General features: G+C 41.4%; 1 protein-coding gene across 5 annotated transcripts in view; it reads left to right on the forward strand.

The window, feature by feature from the left end:
• LOC140730978 (rab-like protein 6) overlaps window positions 1–24,915 on the forward strand; it is a 106,325-nt gene that overhangs the window by 2,696 nt on the left and 78,714 nt on the right. For 2 of the 5 annotated variants that reach the window (XM_073052119.1, XM_073052117.1), the window contains exons 2-4: window positions 6,394–6,528; window positions 13,700–13,747; window positions 17,466–17,495. In XM_073052119.1, coding sequence (XP_072908220.1) covers window positions 6,394–6,528; window positions 13,700–13,747; window positions 17,466–17,495 — 213 coding nt within the window. The remainder of the gene's footprint in view (window positions 1–6,393; window positions 6,529–13,699; window positions 13,748–17,465; window positions 17,496–24,915) is intronic. The other 3 variants (XM_073052121.1, XM_073052122.1, XM_073052118.1) reach the window with 2 other exon arrangements.

The raw sequence follows: 24,915 nt of genomic DNA on the forward strand, positions 1-24,915 counted from the left end.
ACTACCCACTACATTACTACACCAGATGCATCACAACAAAAATAGTGTAAAAATAGAAATAATTTTGAAAAATTTAAAAAGCTGAGGCAGTGTTCATAGGTTCAATGTCAATTTAGAATCGGATGGCAGAAGGGAAGAAGCTGTTCCTGAATGATATCTGCCTATTTTGAAAGTTTATTATGTCTTCCAGTCCATTATTTTGCTTATTGTTTCAAATCGTATTTCCAAGAATTATGTCATCCACAAATTTGGAAATGCTGACGTGCTTCTGTATCTATACACTCAGTATATATTCATGTACAGGAGCTACCTAATGTGGCCACTGAGTATACGTTCGTGGTCTTCTGCTGCTGTAGCTCATCAACTGCAAGGTTTTGCATTCCAAGATGCTCTTCTGCACAACTCTTTTGTAACACATGGTTATTTAAGTTACTGTTGCCTTGTGAGCTTGAACCAGTCTGGCCCCTCTAAACTTTCACTAACAAGGCCTTTATTGCCACAGAACTGCCGCTCTCTGTATGTTGTATTGTTTCACCATTTTCTGTAAACTCCAAAGACTGTTGTGCGTGAAAATCTCAGGAGATCAGCAGCTACTGAAATATTCAAACCACCCTGTCTGGCACCAACAACATTCTACAATCGAAGTCACTCAGATCACTTTTTTTTCCCCTGGTCTGATGTTTGGGCTGAGCAGTAATGGAATGGCCTGACCATGTCTGCATGCTTTTACGCATTGAGTTGCTGCCACATGATTAGCTGATATATTTGCATTAGTGAGCAGGTGTACCTAACAATGCGGCCACTGCGTATATATGAGAAAGGAGAAGTGATACTGGCATTTAAAACCCATTGACTCCCATCCTTCAGGATGAGTGGACAGTCAGATACCTTCATTCTGCTTTCCGGCCAATTTCCTTTTTGTCCCACTGTTCCTTAAATCCATCAACCTCAGTTTAGTTTACTACTGTTTTACATAGGACCTTGACAAATACCGCCTTCAATCTTGGTGCGCCATTATCAAAAAAAAGTGCAATTCGTTAAACATGACCTGACTATTTTTGGAACTTGGGAGTTCTTATTAATATTTTCCATAACTGTTTCCAAAAATTTCCTCTTATGAGGATAAATGGACTGGACTGTGGTTGCTTTTTAATCAAGTGTTACCTTTTCCAGTTTTCACTCCAAGTAAAACTCCTGTGCCCAGGGAGATTCTGTTGAGGCCTTTTGCAGTCTCCACCGTATCTCCCTCTTCCAATTATGTTATCTGCATCAGGAGTCTTGCTTACTTATGCTAGTGAGTACTTTTCTCATGTTATAGATGAGATTTGGGCAGTATCCTCTTCCTTTTAAAAAAAATATTCAGGGCTCTGTTTGTACTTTTTAATTGGCCCACTCGTAGAACAGCACGGGAACAGGCCATCGACCCACTATGTTGTACTGAACCAATTAAATTCGTAATCAAATGGTCAACTAAACTAATCCCTTCTGCCTACACAATGGGCCGATATCCTTCTGTTTCCCTTACATTCATGTGCCTATCTAAAATCTCTTAAAAAGCCCTGATGTATCTGCCTTTAACACTACCCAAGGCAGCACATTCCAGGCACCCAACACTCTGGTTTTAAAAAAACTTGCCTGAATTTACCCAATCTCACTTTAAATTCATGCCCTCTGGTATTTGACACTTCAATCTTGGGATTAAAATACTGTCTGTCTACTCTATGCCTCTGATAATCTTACACATCTCTATCAGATCTCCATTCAGCCTTTGGTGTTCCAGAGAAAATAACCCAAGTTTGTCCAACCTCTCATTATAGCACATTCCCTCTAATCTTTGTAGCGTCTTGCTAAACCTCTTCTGCACCCTCTCCAAAAGCCTTGCCATCTTTTCTATAATGGAGCCGTCGGTACTATGTGAAGTACTCCAGATGTGGCCCAACTGAAGTTCTATAAAGCTGCAACATAACTTTTGAACTCATTGCCTTGACTAATAAAGGCACCCAACACTCCAAATGCCTTCATAACCACCTTATCAAATATTCATGTGTAGACGCTTTGAGGGAGCTGCGAACTTGGACCCCCCCAAGATCCCTCTGCTCAAAAACACTGTTTAGGGTCTTGCAGTTAACAGTGTACTGTCTCTTTATGTTTGACCTACCAAGGTACAATACTTCATATTTGTCCAGGTTAAACTCCATTTGCCATTTTTCCGCCCATATCTGCTGTAATCTTTGCCAATCTTCTAAACTGTCCACACCACCACCAAACTTCATATCATCTGCAAACTTATTAAGCCAACCATCTACATTTTTTCCCAAATCATTCATATATATCACAAACGGTAGACATCCCAGTGCAGATCCCTGTAAAACACCACCAATCACAAACCTCCGGCTAGAAATAAGCCCATTTGAATTGACTACTTTTGTCTTCCACGGGCAAGCTATTTCTGAAACCAAATGGTCAATTCAACATGGATCCCATGCATCTTAATCTCTGGATGATCCTTTCATGGGGGACCTTGTCAAATACAGTATTAAAATCCATGTAGTTAACAGCCACAGCTCTACCTTCATCAATCATTCTTGTCAAAAATCTTAAATTATTAAGACAGGACTTGCACTAAGCCATGTTGATTCTCCCAAATGAGGCTGAGGTTTTCCAAATGCTCATAAATCCTATCCCTAAGAATTTACCCTAGTAACTTCCCTTCCACTGGCATGAGACTGTAGTTTCCAGGATTATTCCTGGTTCCCTTCTTGAATAATGGAACATTAGCTACTCACCAGTCCTCTGGGACCTCACCTGTGGCTAGAGAGGACACAACAATATTTGTCAAGGCTCCAGAAATCTCACCTCTTGCCTCCCTTGATAATCCAACATCCCATCAGGCCCTAGGGTGTATCCACCTTAATGTTCTTTAAGAGACGCAACAACAGCTCCTCCTTTGCCACAGCATTTTAATACGCTTAGCACTGATCTCAGTATCCTCCACATCCATCTCATTGGTAAATGTTGATGAAAAATATTCATTTAGGACCTCACCCCTATCCTCTGCATCTAAGCAATGTTCCTCTTTTATCCTTGAGTGGTCCTATCTTCTCCCTAGTTATCCTCTTGATGTATGTATAGAATGCCTTGGAATTTTCTTTAATCCTGCTTGCCAAGGACTTTTCATGGCTTTCCTAATTTCATTTTTGAAATGCCTGTTCCTTTTACTGCCTAATTTACATTTCTGTAGTAAGCTTTCCAATACCCCATAATGTTAACTACCATTTCCTTGTCAGACTCTCTTCCTTCTCGTGCTCTGCCTTGTCATATTTTTCTTTTCACTTTCCCTCACCATTGACTAGATTCAGCCTGGCTCCCATTGAAATGCTCACCTGACCTGCATAATATTTCTTCTATTCCCTTCAGCATTCAGGGATTCTTGCTTTGATTCCTTCCCCTTTGCAGGCGTGTACCTTGCCCACAGCCTGAAGGTCACCCAATCATCCTGTAATTAATTGTATTTCCTACCAACAGTTCAGTCAACTTTGACTTGGCCAGGTCCTCTGCCATCTCATTGAAGCCATCCTGCTGTTTAGTTCTAGGTTTAGACTATCTGTGCCCTGTTGTTTTCAATCTGACCCTTATGGTCCAATAAACATCATTTCTCAAGTGTTCTCCTATTGACATTTGTCCCATTTGGATTGTCCCAGCACAAGATCTTAAAAAAAAGTTGTTTTTTTTTGTTGCAAAAAGAGACCTCTATTCTGTGCCTCTGACCCCAATGTTGTTCCAGTTAATATCAGCATAATTCAGATGTGAATATTAGCATCCTACCATTCTTGAACGTTGTTTACTCCCTGGGGTTTGTTCCTCCATCTCCCTTCCACTATTTAGTGTCCTACAGACTTTTTCTAGAGCACTGGTAGGTAGAGTGACAGAGGCTGAATTCACCACTGTTTTACCCTGGTGTTGTATAGTGACATAACTGTACCTGATAGTGCACTACCCCAGTATTACACAGAGACGAGAGCTACACCTGCCATTGCTTTGTTGGTTGTCCATCAATTTTGACAATGACAATTGTGTTTGTGCGGCTCATCTGATGTATGTTTAGAGTTAACCGTAGAGGCCAATTCTTGAACGGCATAGACGTTCACAGTGGGGACAAGGGAGTTGTCCTGATTCTGTAAGAATGGCCCGGTTGTTGCTGCTGGTTTCCTCTTCCATCAGGAAGTCCCCAGCTCCATGCCCATCTTCTAAGTTGTTGTGAGCATGTTTAACCAAGGTATGCCAACCAGTTCTGTCTCCTGCCCTATGTTCCAGATGCTGGGGAGCAAGCCCACTATAAGCAGTATTGGCTATCACACAGACTTATTATCTCTTACAAGGTCTACCATGGTTTTTACTTCCTCATCATAACTGGTCATAGAGCATCTGCTGAGGGAGTCTGGAGTCCTCCAGTTGAATAACCTGTCTGGTCCAACAAAGTTGTGTTTTCAGGATCATGGCTACAATACTGGTAGCCTTTGCCCTACTGAGGACTTCCAGGTTTTGTGATATGGTCATGCCAGTGGATACCCATAATGGATCTCATGTGGAAGTGCTCCGGCAATTTGAGTTGCTTTTGTATACTTTCCCATGTTTCACAACCACACAGGAGGCTGGTGAGGAGAACAGCCTTGTACAAGTGGATCTTCATGGACATCTGGATGTTATGCTGCTTAGCACACGTGATCTCAGGCAGCCCAGGCTCTGACCAGACTTGCAAATCCTGACATTGATTTCTTTATCCAAGGAGCCATCACTGCCGAGGCATTTAAATTCCTTTAACTACCCTCAGCGTTGTGCCTTTGATAGTGATGGAAGGCAGCACAGTCGTGGATCCAGGAGCAGGTTGAAATAAGACCTCTGTTTTGTCCAGACTGATGGTGAGGCCAAGCAGACATGAGGCTTCTGCACACCTGTCAATAAACAGTTGCAGTTCAGGCTCCGTATGGGCTTTAGAGCACAGTTATCTGCATAAGGTGCTTCGAGGATGACTCTTAACTGTCTTGGATAATAAAGTACAAGTAAACACAACTGACACTATTTAAAAACTGTTTTCTCCAGAAGTATCTGACAGCTACACAAGCACACGTGACTGACACTAATTAGAAACTGTTCAGCAACAGTCTTCTGTCCAAATAATGTGGCATAGTGTCCCAAGTAAACAAAGGGTATTTTCTTGATTAGTCTTGTTCTTTAAGAGTTGTCCGAAGTAAGTGTCTGCCTGGACTTAGTGGAATGTTGAGAAATGTACGGTTGTACATTTTGGAAGAAGAAATAATCGGGTAGATTATTATTTAGATGGGGAGAAAATTCAAAAATCGGAAGTGCAAAGGGACTTGGGTGTCCTCGTGCAGGATACCCTAAAGGTTAACCACCAGGTTGGATCGGCAGTAGGGAAAGCGAATGCTTTGTTGGCATTCATTTCAAGAGGAATAGTGTATAAGAGTAAAGAGGTGTTGATGAGGCTCTATGGGGTACTGGTGAAACCTCATTTGGAATACTGTGTGCAGTTTTGGGCCCGCTATCTTAGAAGGGTTGTACTGAGTTCAGAGAAGATTTATGAGGATGATTTCTGGAATGCAGGAGCTAACATATGAGGAGTGTTTGTTGGTTCTGGGACTGTATGGAAGAATGAGAGGGGATCTCATAGAAACATTTTGAATGTTGAAAGGGTTGGACAGAGTAGATGTGGAAAGGCTGTTTCCCTTGGTGGGTGAGTCCAGGACAACGGGCCACAGTCTTAGAATTGGAGGGCACCCATTTAAAACGGAGATGAGGAGAAATTTTTTTTTAGCCAGAAGGTCGTGGATTTATGGAAGTCATTGCCACATACAGCTGTGGAGGCTCGATCATTGAGGGTTTTTAAGGAGGAGATTGATAGGTATCTAATTAGTCAGTGTATCAAGGGATATGGGAAAAAGCCAGAAATTGGAACTAGGTGGGAGAATAGTTTAGCTCATGGTGGAGTGGCAGAGCAGACTGGATGGGCTGAATGGCCTACTTCTGCTCCTTTGTCTTGCGAATCCACTGTAGTTGCTTTTGCTTAAGGAGTTAAGTGGTTAAATCATTAAAGGGTCTTGAAGAGTAACTTCCTCCCACATAGGGTAGTGGATATATGAAACAAACTGTCAGAGGATGTGGTAGAGGTGGGTACAATTACAGCATTTAAAATATATTTTGTTGGGTACATGGATAGGAAAGGTTTGGGGGATATGGTCCATATTAGGTAGGCAACTTGAACATGTACGAGTTGGATTGGAGGACCCATTTCTGTGCCATACAACTCTGATAAGGTAAATAGGAAATTAAAATAGTGTTAACAAACCAGCTAATGGTTCTGATTTTCTGTTCCAGTGAAGATACTGATACGAGGTGATAGGAATACAGGAAAGACCACACTATGGCACAGACTGCAAGGCAAGAAGTTTGTGGAACAATATATCCCAACTCAGGAGATCCAAGTCACCAGCATTCACTGGAGTTACAAGAGTAAGTTCTGAGAGAAAATGTTTTTTTATGAAAATGCCAGAAAAGCACATTGCTCAGCTATCTACACAGAATGAATGAGCAATGATTCAGATGCTTATCTTCATTAGAAGTTTTTGTTCTTTAACTTTAGTATTGTAAGAATGTGTTAAGTTGGAATTTGAGAAAGCTGAGAATTCTTATCTAGTGAATGTGCTGCTTCATTAATTGCAATTTGAGATCAGAACAGTATCTGGATATCAGTATCACTGCTGTACAGTGCTGAAGAGCACTTCGTCCATCATATCTGGATCAAATGTTGCTGAGGATATGTATCATTGTGTCACATTGAAAATAAAAGATAAAGCTATCACTATACCCCAGTAAATATTTTCAGGACAGATACAACATGGAGTAAAACCCCTTTGCACTCTTCTCTGAGACGCTCCTTAAATAGTGAGTCACAGATTAGAAGGAAACTAAACCTTGCTTTACTGTATGTCATCAATTATTCCCAGCCCAATTAAAACGCAGCTCCAGCACAAACTATAAACACTCTGTGGTCAGACATCCTCAGGTCTGATTACCTATGATACTCCTTTTATATTCACAAGGCATACATGGATGAGTTTCTGAAAAAAAGTTCCCAATGATAGTTGAGCAGAAGGCAATGACTGAAGCCTATACTAGCTGCCATTTACTATTTTAAAATTTCCCTAATGCATTGCATTTGTTGTGAAACATGTCATTACAGAAAATAATTAATATATGAAGAACAATAAATTTAGATTTAACATCTGAAGTTTGTTTTCATTGTCTTTGTCATTATTCTAATGCAAGCAGTTAATTTCATCATTGGGTGTGCCTTAAGGAATAAACTGTATTCTGGTGAAATATTGTTTTTTTTTGTTAAATGTTGCTGTTCGAGCCCTATTTTTAAGAGCAATTTGAGTAAGTGGCCTTGAGTGCCAGATGTGTCTGCAGCTGAAATGAAGAAGGCTCGTTGCTGAATTTAATACAAAAACTCAATCCCACTCCCTATATAGCTGCTTACTGGTGCCAGTGACCTTGGCAGTATCTGCTGAAAACAAGCTAACTCAGCTTTAAAATTCAAGACATGTTTGATTTTTGAAAAATATATTTTTCTTCCTCACGTTTGGAAAAACTTTGTGTTGATTTGATTGCTTCAAGCTTCATGATAAGCAAATCACAAATGGTCCCAGGTTGATTCCAATTGAAGTTAGAGTCCAAATAGGTTCATGTCAGCTCTGACAGGGTTTACAAGCCGTTACTCTCTACAAGGCAAAACCTAACATGAATGGCTGTGATGCTTCACCCTCAGATAAGCTGAATGCCTTTTATGCATAAACACAAGAAAATGTGCAGAAAATCCAAAGCAACATACACAAAATACTGGAGAAACTCAGCAGGTTGGGCAGCATCTATGGAAAAGAGTAAATAGTTGATGTTTTGGGCCAAGGCTCTTCTTCAGGACACGCTTTAAAAGGGAGAATAAAACCCTGCAGCATCTTGTGACTCTGTGATCTCTGTCTCGGAGGCTGACATCTTTCATGAGGGTGAACCCTTGCAAGGTATCGGGCTGTAATGGTGTACCTGGTAGGGCACTGGGAACTGGTGCCAACTAACTGGTGTTAGTGTTCAAGGGCATCTTCAATCTCTCACTGCTGCAGTTGGTGGTTCCTACCTGCTTCAAAAGGGCGATAATCATATCAGTGCCCAAGAAGAACAGGGTGAGCTTTTTAATGACTTTCGCCCAGTTGCACTCACATCTACTGTAATGAAATGCTTTGAGAGGGTGATAGTCATATCAGTGCCCAAGAAGAACAGGATGAGTTTTCTAATGATTACCGCCCAGTTGCACTCACATCTACTGTAATGAAGTGCTTTGAGAGGTTGATCATGGCTAGAATCAATTCCTGCCTAAGCAAGGACCTGGACTGACTGCAATTTACTTATCGCCACAATAGATCTCCGGTAGATACAATCACACTGGCTCTCCACTCATCTGTGGCTCATCTGCACTATAGAAATACCAACGTCAGACTGCTGTTTATTGATTACAGCTCAGCGTTCAACACTAACATACCGTCAGTACCAATCAAAATCTTCCAAGCCTGGCCTCTGTACTCCCTCTGCAAATGGATCCTTGCCTTCCATATCCAGAGACCATACTCAGCATCCACATTGGCAATCAAATAACACTTCCTCCTTGTTGACAGTCAAAACTGGCGCACCTCAAGGATACATGCTTAGCCCAATGCACTACTCTCTCTACAGCCATGACGATGTGGCTAGGCATCAAATGCCATGTAAAAGTTTGTGTATGACACACCTATTGTTGGCAGAATTTCAGATGATGATGAGACACACAGGAGTGAGATGGATCAGCTGGTTTTGAGTACTGTCACAACACTCAATGTCAGTACGACCAAGGAATTGATTGTAGACATTTATTTATCTACTGACATACAGCGTGGAATAGGCACTTGGAGCCACATGCTCTACAACCCCCAGTTTAATCCTAACCTAATCATGGGACAATTTGTAATGACCAATTAGCGTCTTGGACTGTGGGAGGAAACCAGAACACTCAGAGGAAACCTACACGGTCACAGGGAGAACATATAAACTCCTTATGGGCAGTGGCGGGTATTGAACCCGGGTTGATGGTACTACAAAGTGTTGTGCTAACCACCGTGGTACTGTGCAGACTTCAGGAAGGGGGAAGTTGAGGGAACACACACCAGGCCACATCGAGGGATCAGCAGTGGAAAGGATGAGCAATATGGGAAATGAACCTGGTTAGGTGTCAGATCTCTCAGTGGGAGAGCATTGTGGAGATTGTGATCACAATTCTATCTTCTTTATTATAGCATTGGAGAGGAATAGGAACAGACAAGTTAGAGAAGTGTTTAATTGGAGTAAAGGGAAATATGAAGCTGTCAGGCAGGAACTTGGAAGCATAAATTGGGAACAGATGTTCTTAGGGAAATGTATAGCAGAAATGTGGCAAATGTTCAGGGGATATTTGCATGACATTCTGAATAGGTATGTTCCAATGAGACGGAAAGGATGATAGGGTACAGGAACCATGGTGTACAAAGGCTGTTGAAAATCTAGTCAATAAGAAAAGCTTACAAAAGGTTCAAAAAAACTAGGTAATGTTAGAGATCTAGATTATAAGGCTAGCAGAAAGGAGCTTAAGAATGAAATTAGGAGCCAAAAGGGGCCATGAGAAAGCCTTGGCGAGTGGGATTAAGGAAAACCTCAAGGCATTCTACAGGTATGTGAAGAGCAAGAGGATAAGACATGAGAGAATAGGACCAATCAAGTGTGACAGTGGGAAAGTGTGTATGGAACCAGAGGAGATAGCAGAGATATTTAATGAATACTTTGCTTCAGTATTCACTACGGAAAAGGATCTTGGCGATTGTAGGGATGACTTACAGTGGATTGAAAAGCTTGAGCATATAGACATTAAGAAAGAGGATATGCTGGAGTTTTTGGAAAGCATCAAATTGGATAAGTCACTGGGACCAGATGAGATGTACCCCAGGCTCCTGTGGGAGGCGAGGGAGCAGATTGCTGATACTCTGGCAATGATCTTTGCATCATCAACGGGGACAAGAGAGGTTCTGGAGGATTGGAGGGTTGCAGATGTTGTTCCCCTATTCAAGAAAGGGAGTAGGGATAGCCCAGGAAATTATAGGCCAGTCAGTCTTACTTCAGTTGTTGGTAAGTTGATGGAGAAGATCTTGAGAGGCAGGATTTATGAACATTTGGAGAGGCATAAAATGATTAGGAATAGTCAACATGGCTTTGAAAAGAGCAGGTTGTGCCTTATGAGCCTGAGTGAATTTTTTGAGGATGTGACTAAGCGCATTGATGAAGGTAGAGCAGTAGATGTAGTGTATATGGATTTCAGCAAGGCATTTGGTAAGGTACCTCATGCAAGGCTTATTGAGAAAGTAAGGAGGTATGGGATCCAAGGGGGTATTGCTTTGTGGATCCAGAATTGGCTTGCACACAGAAGGCAAAGAGTGGTTGTAGACGGGTCATATTCTGCATGGAGGTCGGTGACCAGTGGTGTGCCTCAGGGATCTGTTCTGGGACCCCTTCGTGATTTTTATAAATGCCCAGGATGAGGAAGTGGAGAGATAGGTTAGAAAATTTGCTGTTGACACAAAGGTTTAGGGTGTTGTGGATAGAGTGGAGGGTCATCAGAGGTTACAGCGGAACATTGATAGGATGCAAAACTGGACTGAGAAGTGGCAGGTGGAGTTTTGATAGGTCAAATATGATGGCAGAATATAGTATTAATGGTAAGACTCTTAGCAGTGTGGAGGATCAGAGAGATCTTGGGGTCTGAGTCCATAGGACACTCAAAGCTGCTATGTAGGTTGACTTTGTGGTTAAGAAGGCATACGGTGCATTGGCCTTCATCAACCATGGGATTGAGTTCAAGAGCCGAGAGGTAATGTTACAGCTATATAGGATCCTGGTCATACCCCACTTGGAGTACTGTGCTCAGTTCTGGTCACCTCACTACAGGAAGGATGTGGAAGCCATAGAAAGGGTGCAGAGGAGATTTACAAGGATGTTGCCTGGATTGGGACCATGCCTTATGAGAATAGGTTGAATGAACTTAGCTTTTTCTCCTTGGAGCGACGGAGGATGAGAGGTGACCTCATATAGGTGTATAAGTTGATGAGAGGCATTGATCATGTGGATAGTCAGAGGCTTTTTCCCAGCACTGAAATGAGAGGGCACAGTTTTAAGGTGCTTGGAAGTAGGTACAGAGGAGATGTCAGGGATGTTTTTTATGCAGAGAGTGGTGAGTGCATGGAATGGGCTGCCAGCAACGGTAGTGGAGGTGGACATGATAGGGACTCCTGGATAGGTACATGTAGCTTAGAAAAATGAGGGCTATTGTTAACCTTAGGTAATTTCTAAGTAAGTACATATTTGGCACAGCATTGTGGGCCAAAGGGCCTGTATTGTGCTGTAGGTGTTCTGTTTCTAACCTCAAGTTCCTTGGTGTCAACAACTTTGAAGATCTATCATGGGTCCAACATATTGATGCAATTCCAAAGAAGGTATGACAGCAGCTATTTTTCATTAGGAATTTGAGGAGACTTGGTTTGACACCGAAGACTCTTGCACATTTCTACAGATATACTGTGGAGAGCATTCTAACTTGTTGCATCGCAGTCTGGTATGAAGGGGCACAGGATTGGAAAAGGCTGCAGAAAATTGCGAACCCAGTCAGCTCCATCATGGGCACAAGCCTCCCCAGAATCGAAAACATCTGCAAAAGGCAATGCTTCAGAAAGGTGGCATCCACCATTAAAACTCTCATCATTCAGAACCTGCCCACTTCCCATTGCTACTATCGAGGAGGCACAAGAGCCTAAAGGCACTCAAAATTTTAGGAACAGCTTCTTCCCCCTCCACCATCAGATTTCTGAATGGACAGCGAACCCATGTACACAACCTTAATGTTTTTTTCTCTTATTTTCACAATTTATTTAACTTTCCAAATTTCTCATTGTAATTTGCTGTTTTGGTTTTGTCTGTCACCTGGAGCTTACTTATCCTGTTTCATTGTTGCCTTGTGTCATAAGCTTCTTTGGCTTGCCCTGTAATTGCCTTGTGTCCTGACATAGTCAGTCCCATTGTGTGATTCAGTTCGATTGTTCTGATCGTGAACAGTACCTTGAGTTTAGTGAGATGGTTTTGTCGGTGCCTGTTGTCTGGAATTCGAGTAGCTGGCCTATTATTGACTAAGTTTCTGGGCTCAGTTAGCCTTTTGTATTATTACCTATTTGTCTGGTCAGCTTGCCACAATTCATTTCCTGTGGGCAAGTTTACTGTTGTCTGGAGGTTGGTTAGATTCCTCTGTTATTATTGTGCCCTGGATGCAGGTTGTCTATTCCATTATTTTCAGGTGTCTCAGGTTTGGTTAGCCAGTTCCTTATTAGCTGGTATCTGGAGTTTAGTCTGCCCCATGATTGCCCAGTGCTTGGTTCTCTCACTCTATGATTGTCTGGAACCCTTAGATTTGGATAGACTGTCCTACTGCTATTGGTGCCTGGAGTTTGTTAAACCTCAACATTATTCTCAGGAGTTTTGGGTTTGGTTAACCTGTCTGTTTTTTCTTAATGTGTAGGGTTTGGTTTCCTTGGTTATCACAGTGGGCTTGGTCAGACTCTCACCTGATTTTGATGTTTTCCTTGAGCTCAGGGAAATTGTCCTGCTTATTATTTGGGGTCCCGGCTAGGTTAAGCTGTTGTATTAATATTAAATAGGTTAATTTAGCCTAGTGCTCCAGTTAATAGCACCCTGTGCTGATGGAGATGGTCCCTTAATTGTCTGAGGTCCTGAGCTCTGACGCCCTGCCCTTAGTTGGTTAGATTGAAGCTAAGATTATATATTTGTTTCAAATAAAACCAAAAATAGTTGGAAATATTTGGATGCATCTTCTTTAATAGGAAATGAAACAAATAATATTTCTGGAGCTTGATTTGCCTGTTCTGGCTCAGTTTGGTTTTCTATTTATTGCCTGATATTATTGATGTAAAGCCAGACAATGATAGACCCATTTAGCAGGTGATAGAGTCACTCTAGTAAGAGTTAACATTTCAAATCAAAAATGCTTTAAAGTGATTCTGACCTGAACTGTTAATGTTTGTTCTCTTTTCACAGATGCTGTCTTCCCTGTTTATCTGGTTTTAATTTGTATTTCTAACATTTGCAGTTTATCTTTTGATTTTAATGTACTGACAGCAATCCCAGGGTCAATTGTCTTTCTTCTCAATGATGGTGGTTCTGGGATTTGTTACTGGTTCTGTTAGTTGGAACTGTGGGTTCAGTTGGCTTCTCTGCTCTTGTCTGAGCTCCTGGGACTCAATAGTCTATTCCATTGTTTTCTGCTTTCTGGAGTCCTGTTCAGTGGTGGTATTATTATTTGAGACTCCCTTGCTGATCATATTCTGCAATAATTGCCTTGTGTATGGTGATCTTGCGTTCTAAAGTTTCGATGGTGCAGGGGATTCTGTTGCACAATGGCCTTCCTATCTCTGTTCTTAGCTCATGTCTCAATCAATGCTGTAAGTTTGATTTTTTTTTTCAGTTTTTACATTCAAGTGAGAAAATACCAACTTTTGTGTTTCAGCAACAGACGATATCGTGAAGGTGGAAGTTTGGGACATAGTGGATAAAGGTCAGTGCTCTCATTAACCTTTTCCTGTTTTGCTAAACAGATTCATTTCTCTTGCATTTGTTGTGTAAATGTCTTCAATTTTCTGGAAAGAGCTGGAACTCAGTGCAGATGTGCGAACTTTCTTTCGTCTTCTAATTTTGATGTAAAATTTCCCTGCCTTTTCTCCTTAAAATTTGACCGTAAGGATTCAAAGGCAAGTTTTTTTTAACAATAATTTGTATGAAAGTTTTTATTGCGGCCTAAAATGAGTATTAATAACTTTCAGCATTTGAAATCCTTTTGCCCATCTTGTCTATGCCAGCTCTCAAGTGCAAGTTAATCCTCCTTTGTTGCCTGAGGTGCTAAAGATTATTTATTAAATATCCTTTTTGAGAAGTAGCTTTGAATCAGATTCCTCCACATTTTCACTCAGTGAAATCCAAATAACAACTCGTTCTTTAAAGAAGCCTTAAGTCTGCGATCTTCATGTTGTTGAGACTCCAACTCCAGTCAGTAAAACCAGTTTCTCTTAAGTTTTTCTATCAGACATGATGATTCTTCAACATTGGTTAAATTCCTCCACCTCTTCTGTAGGTTGAGCAATCCAGCAGCATTTCCACAGAGCTGGTGCCTTATTATATGTTATTTGTGGAAAATTTCTCAACTGTCCCCAGTATTTGACATCCATCATTAAGCATGATATCCAGAATTAGAAAGAATACTCTAATAGAACCACACTGTCAGACTGTATTGGAAACAGGGTTGTTTCCCAGTCACTGTTGGTACTTCTCAGACCACTGTTACCCCTAGCCCTCCGGCATTGCATCTGCCCCTGCCCACAGCCCTGCTTCCTCCTCTTGGCAGTGTTAGAGCAGTTGAATTTGGGAGTATGGTAACAATCTACATTATTGCTTTACCTTGCCACCTCTGACCTTGTACTGCAGCTCTCACTTTGGTTGTCACCTACCCACTTTTGATGTCCCTCTTTTTTTCTGACATCCTTAATTTTCATTTTAGAACACAGAGCAGTACAGAACAGAAAGGGCCCTTTGGCGCACAATGTTGTGCCGACCTATAAAGATGATGTTAGTAAGACAGACAAAGTTAGGAATTGAAAGGTTGAGCATCTGCAGCAAGTGTCTTGGGCTGTGTATATTTCAAAGCAAGAAGTATTCTAGGATAGGCAGATAATAGTGCTGAAGATGAGGTAGCTGGTTTACAAACAGAGGGAATGTGTAGTGAGGAGAGGCTGTTGAAAGGGCAAAATTGCAGTCAACAGGATTAGTTGCAACGTCAAAGGTGGACAAAATCGAAAAGGTGAATATAAGACTAAATGTGTTGTATTTGAATGTGTGCAGCATATGGAAAAAGGTAGATTAACTTGTAGCACATTTAGATTGGCATGTATGATGTTGTAGACATCACTGAATCATGGCTGAAAGAAGATTATAGATGGGAGCTTAATGTCCAAAAATGTACATTGTATCAAAAGGACGGGCAGGAAGGCAAAGCGGGTGGTGTTGCTGTGTTGGTAAAATAAAATGAAATCAAATCAAATCACTCAAGACAGTGACATAGGGCAGGAAGGTGCTGGATCATTGTGGATAGAGCTAAGGAGTTGCAAGGATAAAAGGATCCTGATGGGAGTTGTATACAGATCCCCAAGGATGTGATCTACAAATTACAACGGGAGATAGAAAATGCATGCCAAAAGGGCAATGTTACAATAGGCATGGGGGATTTCAATATGCAGGTAGATTAGGGGGAAACAGGTTGGTGCTGGATTCCAGGAGGGGAATTTCTGGAGTGCTACAAGATGGCTTTTTAGAGCAGCTCCTGGTTGAGCCCTCTAGGGGATCAGCTATTCTGGATTGGGTGTTGTGCAATGAATCAAAATTGATTAGAGAGTGCTTAAAGTAAAAGAACCCTTGGGAGAAAGTGATCATAATATGACTGAATTCACTCTGAAATTTGAAAAGGAGAGGCTAAAGTCAGATATATTAGTATTATAGTGGAGTAAATGGAATTACAAAGGCATGAGAGAGGAGTTGGCCAGCATTTTATTGGAAAAGAACACTGGCAGGGATGATGGCAGACCGGCAATGGCTAGAATTTCTGGAAGCAATTCAGAAGGCACAGGCTATATACATCCCAAAGAGGAAGAAGTATTCTAAATGCAAAATGACTGACTGACAAGAGAAGTCAAAGCCAACATAAAATCCAGAGATGGCATATAATAGAGCAAAAATTAGTGGGAAGTCAGAGGATTGGGAAGCTTTTAAAAACTAACAAAATCCATCAAAAAAGGCATTCAGAAGGTAAAGGTGGATTATGAAATTAAGCTAGCCAATAATTAAAGAAGATCCCAAAAGTTTCTCAGATATATTAAATGTAAAAGAGTCGAGAGTGGATGTCGGACTGCTGGAAAACAATGCTGGAGAAGTAGTTATAGTGGATGAACTGAATAAGTATTTTGCATCAGTCTTCGGTGTGGAAGACACTAGCAGTATGGTGAAAGTTCCGTGTCAGGGGTCATGATGTGTGTGAAGTTACCATTACTAGAGAGAAGATTGTAGGGAAACTGAAAGGTCTGAAGGTAGATAAGTCACCCAGACCAGATTGTCTACACCCCAGGGTTCTGAAGGAGGTGGCTGAAGAGATTGTGGAAGCATTAGTATTGATTTTTCACAAATCACTACATTCTGGAATGGTTCCAGAAGACTGAAAAATTAAAATGTCACTCCTTCTAGAAGAAAGGAAACTATAGGCCAGTAAGTCTGACCTCGGTGCTTAAGAAGATGTTGGAGTTGATTATTAAGGATGAGGTTTCGGGGTACTTGTAGGCACGTGGTAAAATAGGCTGTAGTCAGCATGGTTGCCTGACAAATCTGTTGGCATTCTTTGAAGAAACAACAAGCTGGATAGACAAAGGAGAATCAGTTGATGTGTATTTGGATTTTCAGAAGGCCTTTGACAAGATGCTACTCGTGAGGCTGCTCAAAGCAATGAGCTCTTAGTATTACAGGAAAGATTCTGGCATAGAAAAAACAGTAGCTGATTGACAGGATGCAAAGAGTGGGAATAAAGGAGCCTTTTCTGGTTGGTTGCTGGTGACTAGTGGTGTTCCTCAGGGGTCTGTGTTGGGATTGATTCTTTTTACGTCATATGTCAATGATTTAGATGATGGAATTGATGGTGCTGTTGCAAAGTTTGCAGATGATATGAAGATAGGTGGAGAGGCAGGTAGATTTGAGGAAGTGGGGAGGCAATAGAAGGATTTAGACAGATTAGGAGAATGGGCAAAGAAATACCAAAGGCCACGTCTTTATGTATATTTCAGGCAGAAGTTAGTAGATTATTGACTAGTCAGGACATGTAGTGATATGGGGAGACAGGAGATTGGGGCTGAGAGGAAAATTGTATCAGCCATGATGGAATGGCAGAGCAGACTCAGTGGGCTGAATGGCCTAATTCTGCTCCTATATCTTATGGTTTTATCAATATAACCCCTCCCCCCTACATAGCCTATAACCCTCCATTTTCCTTTCATCCACGTGCCAAATACAGCTCCTTGTCAGTTCCCTGTCAGTTATTCTACAACGCAGAAAAATTCCCTGGCTTCCTTCTTATCGAATCCCATTGAGGTGAATTTGGGAGAGTGCTGTTTCTACATCTCGTAAGCTCCTTCTCATTTCACTTTGTGTCATGGTTATCAATCCTCTGAATTCATTTTGTTCAGGTGGTGCAATTTCCTCCACTGGTACGTTGGGTGAGTGTTAGTCTGCTTGACAATGACTTTGTTTAGCTTCTAACTGCAGAATCTGATTGCAAATGTAAGACGTATGTTGAACTTGATAGTCTTGTACTGTCTCAGGTGCATGTGGTTGCAGTGACTAGTATATTCTATGTAGTGTTAGTGTCTACATCTTGCATTTTACTTTCATCAGTTTATCAATTGCTGCTGTGCATGCTTACTCTCGATGGAGAATTTTCCATGGGCTCTGACCTCACTGGGATAGAGTTCCAGAAATACTGACTTAGCTGCACTGCAGCTGATGTGGCCTCTGATTGGGGCACAGTCCCACTGATGTGGCCTCTGATTGGGGCACAGTCCCACCGATGTGGCCTCTGATTGGGGCACAGTCCCACCGATGTGGCCTCTGATTGGGGCACAGTCCCACCGATGTGGCCTCTGATTGGGGCACAGTCCCACCGATGTGGCCTCTGATTGGGGCACAGTCCCACCGATGTGGCCTCTGATTGGGGCACAGTCCCACCGATGTGGCCTCTGATTGGGGCACAGTCCCACCGATGTGGCCTCTGATTGGGGCACAGTCCCACCGATGTGGCCTCTGATTGGGGCATAGTCCCACCGATGTGGCCTCTGATTGGGGCATAGTCCCACCGATGTGGCCTCTGATTGGGGCATAGTCCCACCGATGTGGCCTCTGACTGGGGCACAGTCCCACCGATGTGGCCTCTCAGCACAGCACTCAAATACTTGGAAATTGAAGCAAGAGTTGGCCATGTGGCACTTGGCTAGCTGTGCTGTTCAGTCAAATCACTGCTTATCTTTGATCTCATTAACACTCTCCTGTGCACTAGTCCATATGTCTTGATTTCCCAAAACTCCATTGATCTTTTTCTTGAATAAACTCAGCAACTAGCCCCACACCGTCTGAGTAGAAAATTCAGTAGCTACCTTAATCGCTGTCCTCTAATGTTCAGATGGTATCACAATTATAAATACTCTGGCCAGGGGAGACACCGTCTGTGTATCCACTCTGTCAGGCTACATCAGAATTTTGTACATTTCAATTAAATCATATCTCATTCATCTAACTTTTCTAGAGGACAGGGCCAACCTGTTTCACCTCTCTTTGTAGGACAATCCCATAAGAGCCAATTCCATGGACATGTCCTTCCCATGACAGGGAAGTGGACCTGAAAGTTGTTTGCAATGCAATCACAGCAGGGTTGTTCACAGATGCAGGATAACTTTTTACTTCAGTCCTCTTGCGATTAAGACTTTCTATTGCATACTGTTCCTGCACATGAGTTTTCAGTGATTTGTTTTCCAGAGTCCTCAGATTCTCTGAAACACCAGCATCTTTCAGTCTGTCACTGATTGTTTAAAAAAAAGTCATTTAACCTTGCTATTTTTTCCCCTATTGTAGGTGACCTCTCAGTTTACCAGTTATATTCCATCTGTCTTGTCCGCATCCAGCCACTTGTCCTGGAGCCTCTCCTTCTACCTCACACCCAACACTGTTACCCAGCTTCCCATCATTACTAAACTTGGACTTTATTGCGCTTCATTTTCTCAGCGAAATCATGGATAAAGATTGTGCATGACTCTGCCCTGAGATCAGCTGCATTCTTCCCCTCCCATCACGAGTTATAGCCTTCGAGTTTTAAATAATAACCTGAGTGCTGACCTTCGCTGATGCATGGTTCTACAGTTTGGCAACGGCCTTAACTTTTGTCTGTTCTTATTCGTGATGTTATGTTTGATAGATTGCCCATGGAGCGGATAAGCAAAATCTGGTTAGGTTTCATTTCGTACTGTTCACATCTACTTAGCTTATCACTAGCCATCAGATGATGTGGCTGCTGCCACTCCTGTAAACTCCTTTAACCAGCTGTTTTATGGCACTCTGACTTTATGATTTGCGAGAATTTGAGATTTGCCTGTCGTGTCCGGAAGGTGTTAGAATGAGATATGAGATTGCTTGGAGAATCACCAATAGCTGCATACAGTAACTCTGCACATCCTGATGAACCCTTTTTGCACTCAGTTCAGTTTCCTGTTCCTAGTTTTGGATCAGTTTGTTTTTCAGCCCAGCTGTTTTGCACTTTTTACATTACCAATGCTGACAGATTATAGTAGATTTTCTCCATCTGTGATTGGTTTTACACATTATCACAGCCACTAATCTTTCAATTAAATAAAAATATCCAAGAATATTTTTTTAAATCCTATCTTGATCAAACTATCTGATCTCCACTTGCAAACCTATCTGAAAATACACATGCAAACCCGTCTGAAATTGCCTTTGAATTGGACATCAGGTTTTGGGAAGATTTATTCTGCAAACTTTCCATTGATTTTATTTCTCTCCTAAATAATAACAAAACATTGCACACTATACCTCCTATCTTGCTCCCTTCATGGTGCCATGTTAGGAAACTTGGTTAAACTTCATTTGCTGCAAATTGGAATACAAAATGCATATCAACGTACTGTGTACATTGAATGACAGGTCATGGACATTGCTGGCCAGGCCTTAACTTATTTGCTGTCCAAAATTACTTATAAATAAGGGTATTTAAGAATAATCATGAATGTTATTATTGAACCAGATGGGTTTTTGCATTGATCCAGTCATTTCATCATCCTCATTACTAATACAAGGTGTTCATTCTAGCAATTATTCAGAATTAAAGTATTATGCCTCTCTGGTGGAATTTGCCTTGTTTTTGAGACTGGTGAGATTGACTATAGAATTACTAGATGATTAATTTGGCTTTGGAAGGTCCGAGTGCATGATACGAAAAAGAGCATGAGATTTCTCTCTGGTATCCTGGCACACTTCATTTGTCTGTGTCTTAATCACTATTACTAAACTGATTATTTAAACTAACTTGTGTGTGAAGATATAAAAGATGTGTTAGAAATACTTGTGGCTAATATGACCACTTGCTGCGCTGATCAGTGATGCGATTATAATACTAAATTTTAATTCCTGAAGCTTGCCCGCGTGTATGAAAATTTGTAACAGCTGATGGTCTTTGCATTGCCTGCATGATCGTGACATTGCTTCTCAGTATTTGGTGGAAATGTAAGCTAGAATACTGACCTTATAAGTGTCTTCTCCACCACCTTACGTTGCAGACGTTCAAAGTACGTTCACTTAGAGTATTGTGCATAGTTCTAGTTGCCACACTGCAGAAAGGGTTTGGTAGTAATAGGGGAAGTGCAGAAGAAATTCACCAGGATATTGTCTGGAATGGAAGACTGTAGTTATAAAAGCGTTTAGATCAGCTGCGTTTGTTTTCACTGAAACCTTGGAGGCTGAGACCTTGCAAAAGTTTACAAAGATATGAGGAGCATAAGATAAAATGGTCAAAATCTTTTTCCTAGGTGAGGCTAAAGCTGGAACAAGCAGGTTTAGGGTAAGAGGGAAGAAATTTAAAGGTTTTCACACAAATGGTGGTTATCTGGAATAAGCAGCCAGATGAGGGGATAGGTGCAGGTAAGTCACAAAGTTTAAAAGACATTTGTCTAGGGTCTAGACTGATGCAAATGGGATATGCTTGAATGATCACTATAGATAGAGTGGCTGAAAGTGTTGTTTCTGTGGTGTATGTTTCTATGATTTTGAATGCCAGTGAGAAAAGGGGTTAGAGATAATACTTGAGGGCACATTTTATACAAAGTTTCTCTTGGAATAGAGACTTGAACTCCGGCATTGTGGAGTTGAATGAGAGTCACTGTGTGCAGCTTGGGTGATGATTGGTTTCAAGAGTCTTTGTCCAAAGGAGTAGAAGAGAGAAAGAGGGAAAAATTCTGCTGGCTTAACATCCTAACTAGAAGATGTTGAGAACTTTGTATGTGGCTGATGTACTGTCATGCTGTAATTATCTGTCTTCAATAAGTGAACAAATTCTTATTGTTCTTCAAACTTCTGCATTATTGTGATCCTTGAGAAAAGTTAATATCTACAAGGGCTGTAGAAATTGTGATTCATTTTTGAGACTAATCTGAGGGAAGGTAGTCTTACCTTCCTAATTATTCACTGAGTTATTCTCTACACCTTCCAGGCTGTCTAGCACTTTTGAAATGGATCTGTTAATAATGCCAGATACCATATGTTCTCTTAACAATGTTCATCTCCTACACAGAGACCTGATGCTCTGCCAATCTGCATGTGCTTTGTCCTTTACCAGTCGTTATCATGATCCTTTCACCAAATTCTTCAGCTATTTGTTCACTTTCTGTGCTTCTGTTTATCAAAACTTGGGCATTTAATTATGGACCAAAATATCAACCAGCTGCAAGTACTCCTGTTGAGTGTAGTTTTGGAGAGTTAGAGAGTGGATTTTCAGAGGTGGTACTAGTACAGGGTATGCATCACAAGCTCTACTGCTCCTGACCTGGCAATTATAGATGCTCACCCCATTGCTAGCGTTAGAGGAATCCCATTTTCCCCCCTCACATGCAAACTACACAGACAGCGCTGGAGATCAAAACTGAACCAGGGCAGCTGGACCTCTGAGGCTGCATCTTGCCTGCTGTGTTTCTGTGTTGCCCCAACTGACCTTTTGCAGTCCACATGGCCTTTTCATTCCACGTGTTGCATCCCCTCCTCACCCTTTGCTGCCAGCTATGTCTGATTGATTTCTGTACCCACATTTCAACTTGCTGAGATTTCAAGCCTGCTTGTTCATCAAATTGCAATGAAGAAGGGTGCCATTCAGCCCATTGCATCTCTGCTGGCTACACTCCAGTCCATTGCCATGTAGGCCAATTGGAGATCCTTATTTCACTAAGTCCTTCCTGTGCAGTCAGTCTAGGTATTCAAACTTTTTGTCTCAACTAAACCTCTAATCATTCTTCTTTGTTTCAAAGACAACCCAACCTAAAAATCTGACCAATACTAATAGTAAAATCAAAGGAATCTTCTCTAATCACTCCGTTCTTCCCAAGTCTGCTGCAAATTCAGCATTATCTCCCCACTCTTATACTCTGTTTCAGCTCATAAAAGCAGGCTCACTTCTCAGCCATCTCATTTTTTATGACACTGCCTTCAATTGCATTTCAAGGTCCCTCTTTTCTTCTACACATAACATCTACCATTTACCATCTACTTCCTCTGTTTGCTTTTTGAAATTGTATTTTCACAAACTTCTGTCAATTGAATTACATTTGGCACTTTTGTGCACACGAAACAGTGTATTTCTTTCTTCCTTGTGTTTAACTTGATTCCTTGTTATTGGCCACATCGCTAAAGTTGCTACCTTTGGCACACTTCTTAATCATGGTCCATACTCTTAATCCAGATTATTAAAATCTACCAGTAATTCAGGGAATTAAGTGCTGGGTCCTACAGAACCTTGTGTCCATGAACCGTTGGAACTTTGAAACTAATCTTTGTATTTTGAATCCAATTTATCATTTACCGTAGGATCCCACGTGCTTTTCTGATCAATCAGGTTTTCATGCTGTGTCCAATTATTTGGTACACTGTACACCTGCTTATTAATGCAAACATCTAATCAGCCAATCATGTGGCAGTAATCTGTGCACAAAAGCATGCAGACATGGTCAAGAGGTTCAATTGTTCAATCCAAACATCACAATGAGGAAGAAAAGTGATCTAAGTGACCAAGTTGCTTGATCCTGCTGAAACTGCAGCAGACTTGGGAAGAATGGAGCGAATACAGAGAAGATTCCTTTAATTTTTCTATCAGTATTGGTTAGATTTTTAGGCTGGGTTGACTTTGAAACAAAAGAGAATGATTATTGGTGCCATACACGGTGGTTTGAGTATCTCAGAAAATACAGATTTCCTGGGATTTTCACGCACAGCAGTCTCTAGAGTTTACAGAAAATGGTGTGGGAAAACAATAAAATATACAGTGAGCGGCACTTCTGTGGGCGAAAATGCCTTGTTAATGAGAGAGGTCAAAGGAAAATGGTCAGAATGGTTCAAGCTGATGGGAACGTGACAGTAACTCAAGTAACCATGCATTACAATAGTGGTGTACAGAAGAGCGTCTCTGAATGCACTACACATCAAACCTGGAACTGGATAAGCTTACAGCAGCAGAAGACAGAGAACATACATCCTAATCTCCTTATCTACTCATCACATCCCTCTAATGCTCCTCCCCCTTCCCTTTCATCTATGGTTTTCTACCCTCTCATCAGATTTCCGTCTTCTCCAGCTCTTTATCTCTTTCACATATCAGCTTCCTAGCTCTGTACTTCACCCCTCTCTCTCTTCTGGTTTTACCTATCACCAACTACCTTATACTACTTCCTTAGACTATGTCCATACTAGACCGGATACTTTTGAAAATGTTGGTTTCGCGTAAAAATGATAGGCGTCAAAACTAAGCATTTTTTTAAAATCTCTGTCCACATTAAAATGGATATTTCGGCTAATCTCTTCCTGCGCATGCGCAGAACGCATCTACCGAAAACAAGCGACATGTTTGGTGTCGAATCTCGCTGTGAAAGACTTGGTGTGTGTATGTTATGTTACAGACTAGAAAAACTTAAAAAGACGGACAGCTGTTGGCTCTCACGCAGGAGGACTTAAAACTTTAAAAAAGACAAATACTGGAGTGTATGGAGGCAAACGACAGGGAGTTCACAGACAGTATGACTTGGCTGACGACGAGCATTGAAAAGCTGACTAACTCTGTTGCATTAATAAAGCCCCTTGTTAAATGTATAAAACATTATCTTGTATTTCCATACAATGTTACATTAGGCTGTTACACATCTATTGTCAGAAGTACTTGCATAAGTAGGTAAACCACCTTCATACGAGCAAGGACAGAAAACAGGGCAAAGTGAGTATACTTATTTATTCAGTAAGTTATAGGTCAAAGTATTTGGTGAGTACATTTCTAACTCTTCTGGCTTCAGTGTCGTTGCTATTTGTTCTGAAATTGTTAGGTTGTGTTCAAGAAAACAGTGAAATGGCGTGTTGCCGTCACCATCTGTTCCGGCACGTCATGACAGCATTTTTAGATTTCTCCAGTTATCCCATCCACACTGCTCCGGCCAATCCAGCGTTTTCAAAATTACACACTCTGGAGAGTGTTTCTGAACTTCTCCGTTTTAGTATGGACAGAGGGTAGAAACGAAGAGAAAAAGCTTTAGTTATCCGGTGTAGTGTGGACGTAGCCTCAAATGCATAAGATTATGCAAGTTGCTGGAAATCCAGAGTAATACATACAGAATGGTGGAGGCACTCAGCGGGTCAGGAGCATCTGTGGAAACGAATGAACAGTTGATATTTCAGGCAGAGACCCTTCGTCAAGACTTGGTCTTGGCCTGAAACATCAACTGTTTATTTGCTTCCACAGAAGCTGCCTGACCTGCTGAGTACCTCTAGGGTTTTGTATGGCAATAACTTTCTTGGTCTGTATGCCTAGGGTTTTGTATGGCAATA

The sequence above is a fragment of the Hemitrygon akajei genome, chromosome 7 (assembly GCF_048418815.1).
Source record: "Hemitrygon akajei chromosome 7, sHemAka1.3, whole genome shotgun sequence".
NCBI classification, from domain to species: Eukaryota; Metazoa; Chordata; class Chondrichthyes; order Myliobatiformes; family Dasyatidae; genus Hemitrygon; species Hemitrygon akajei.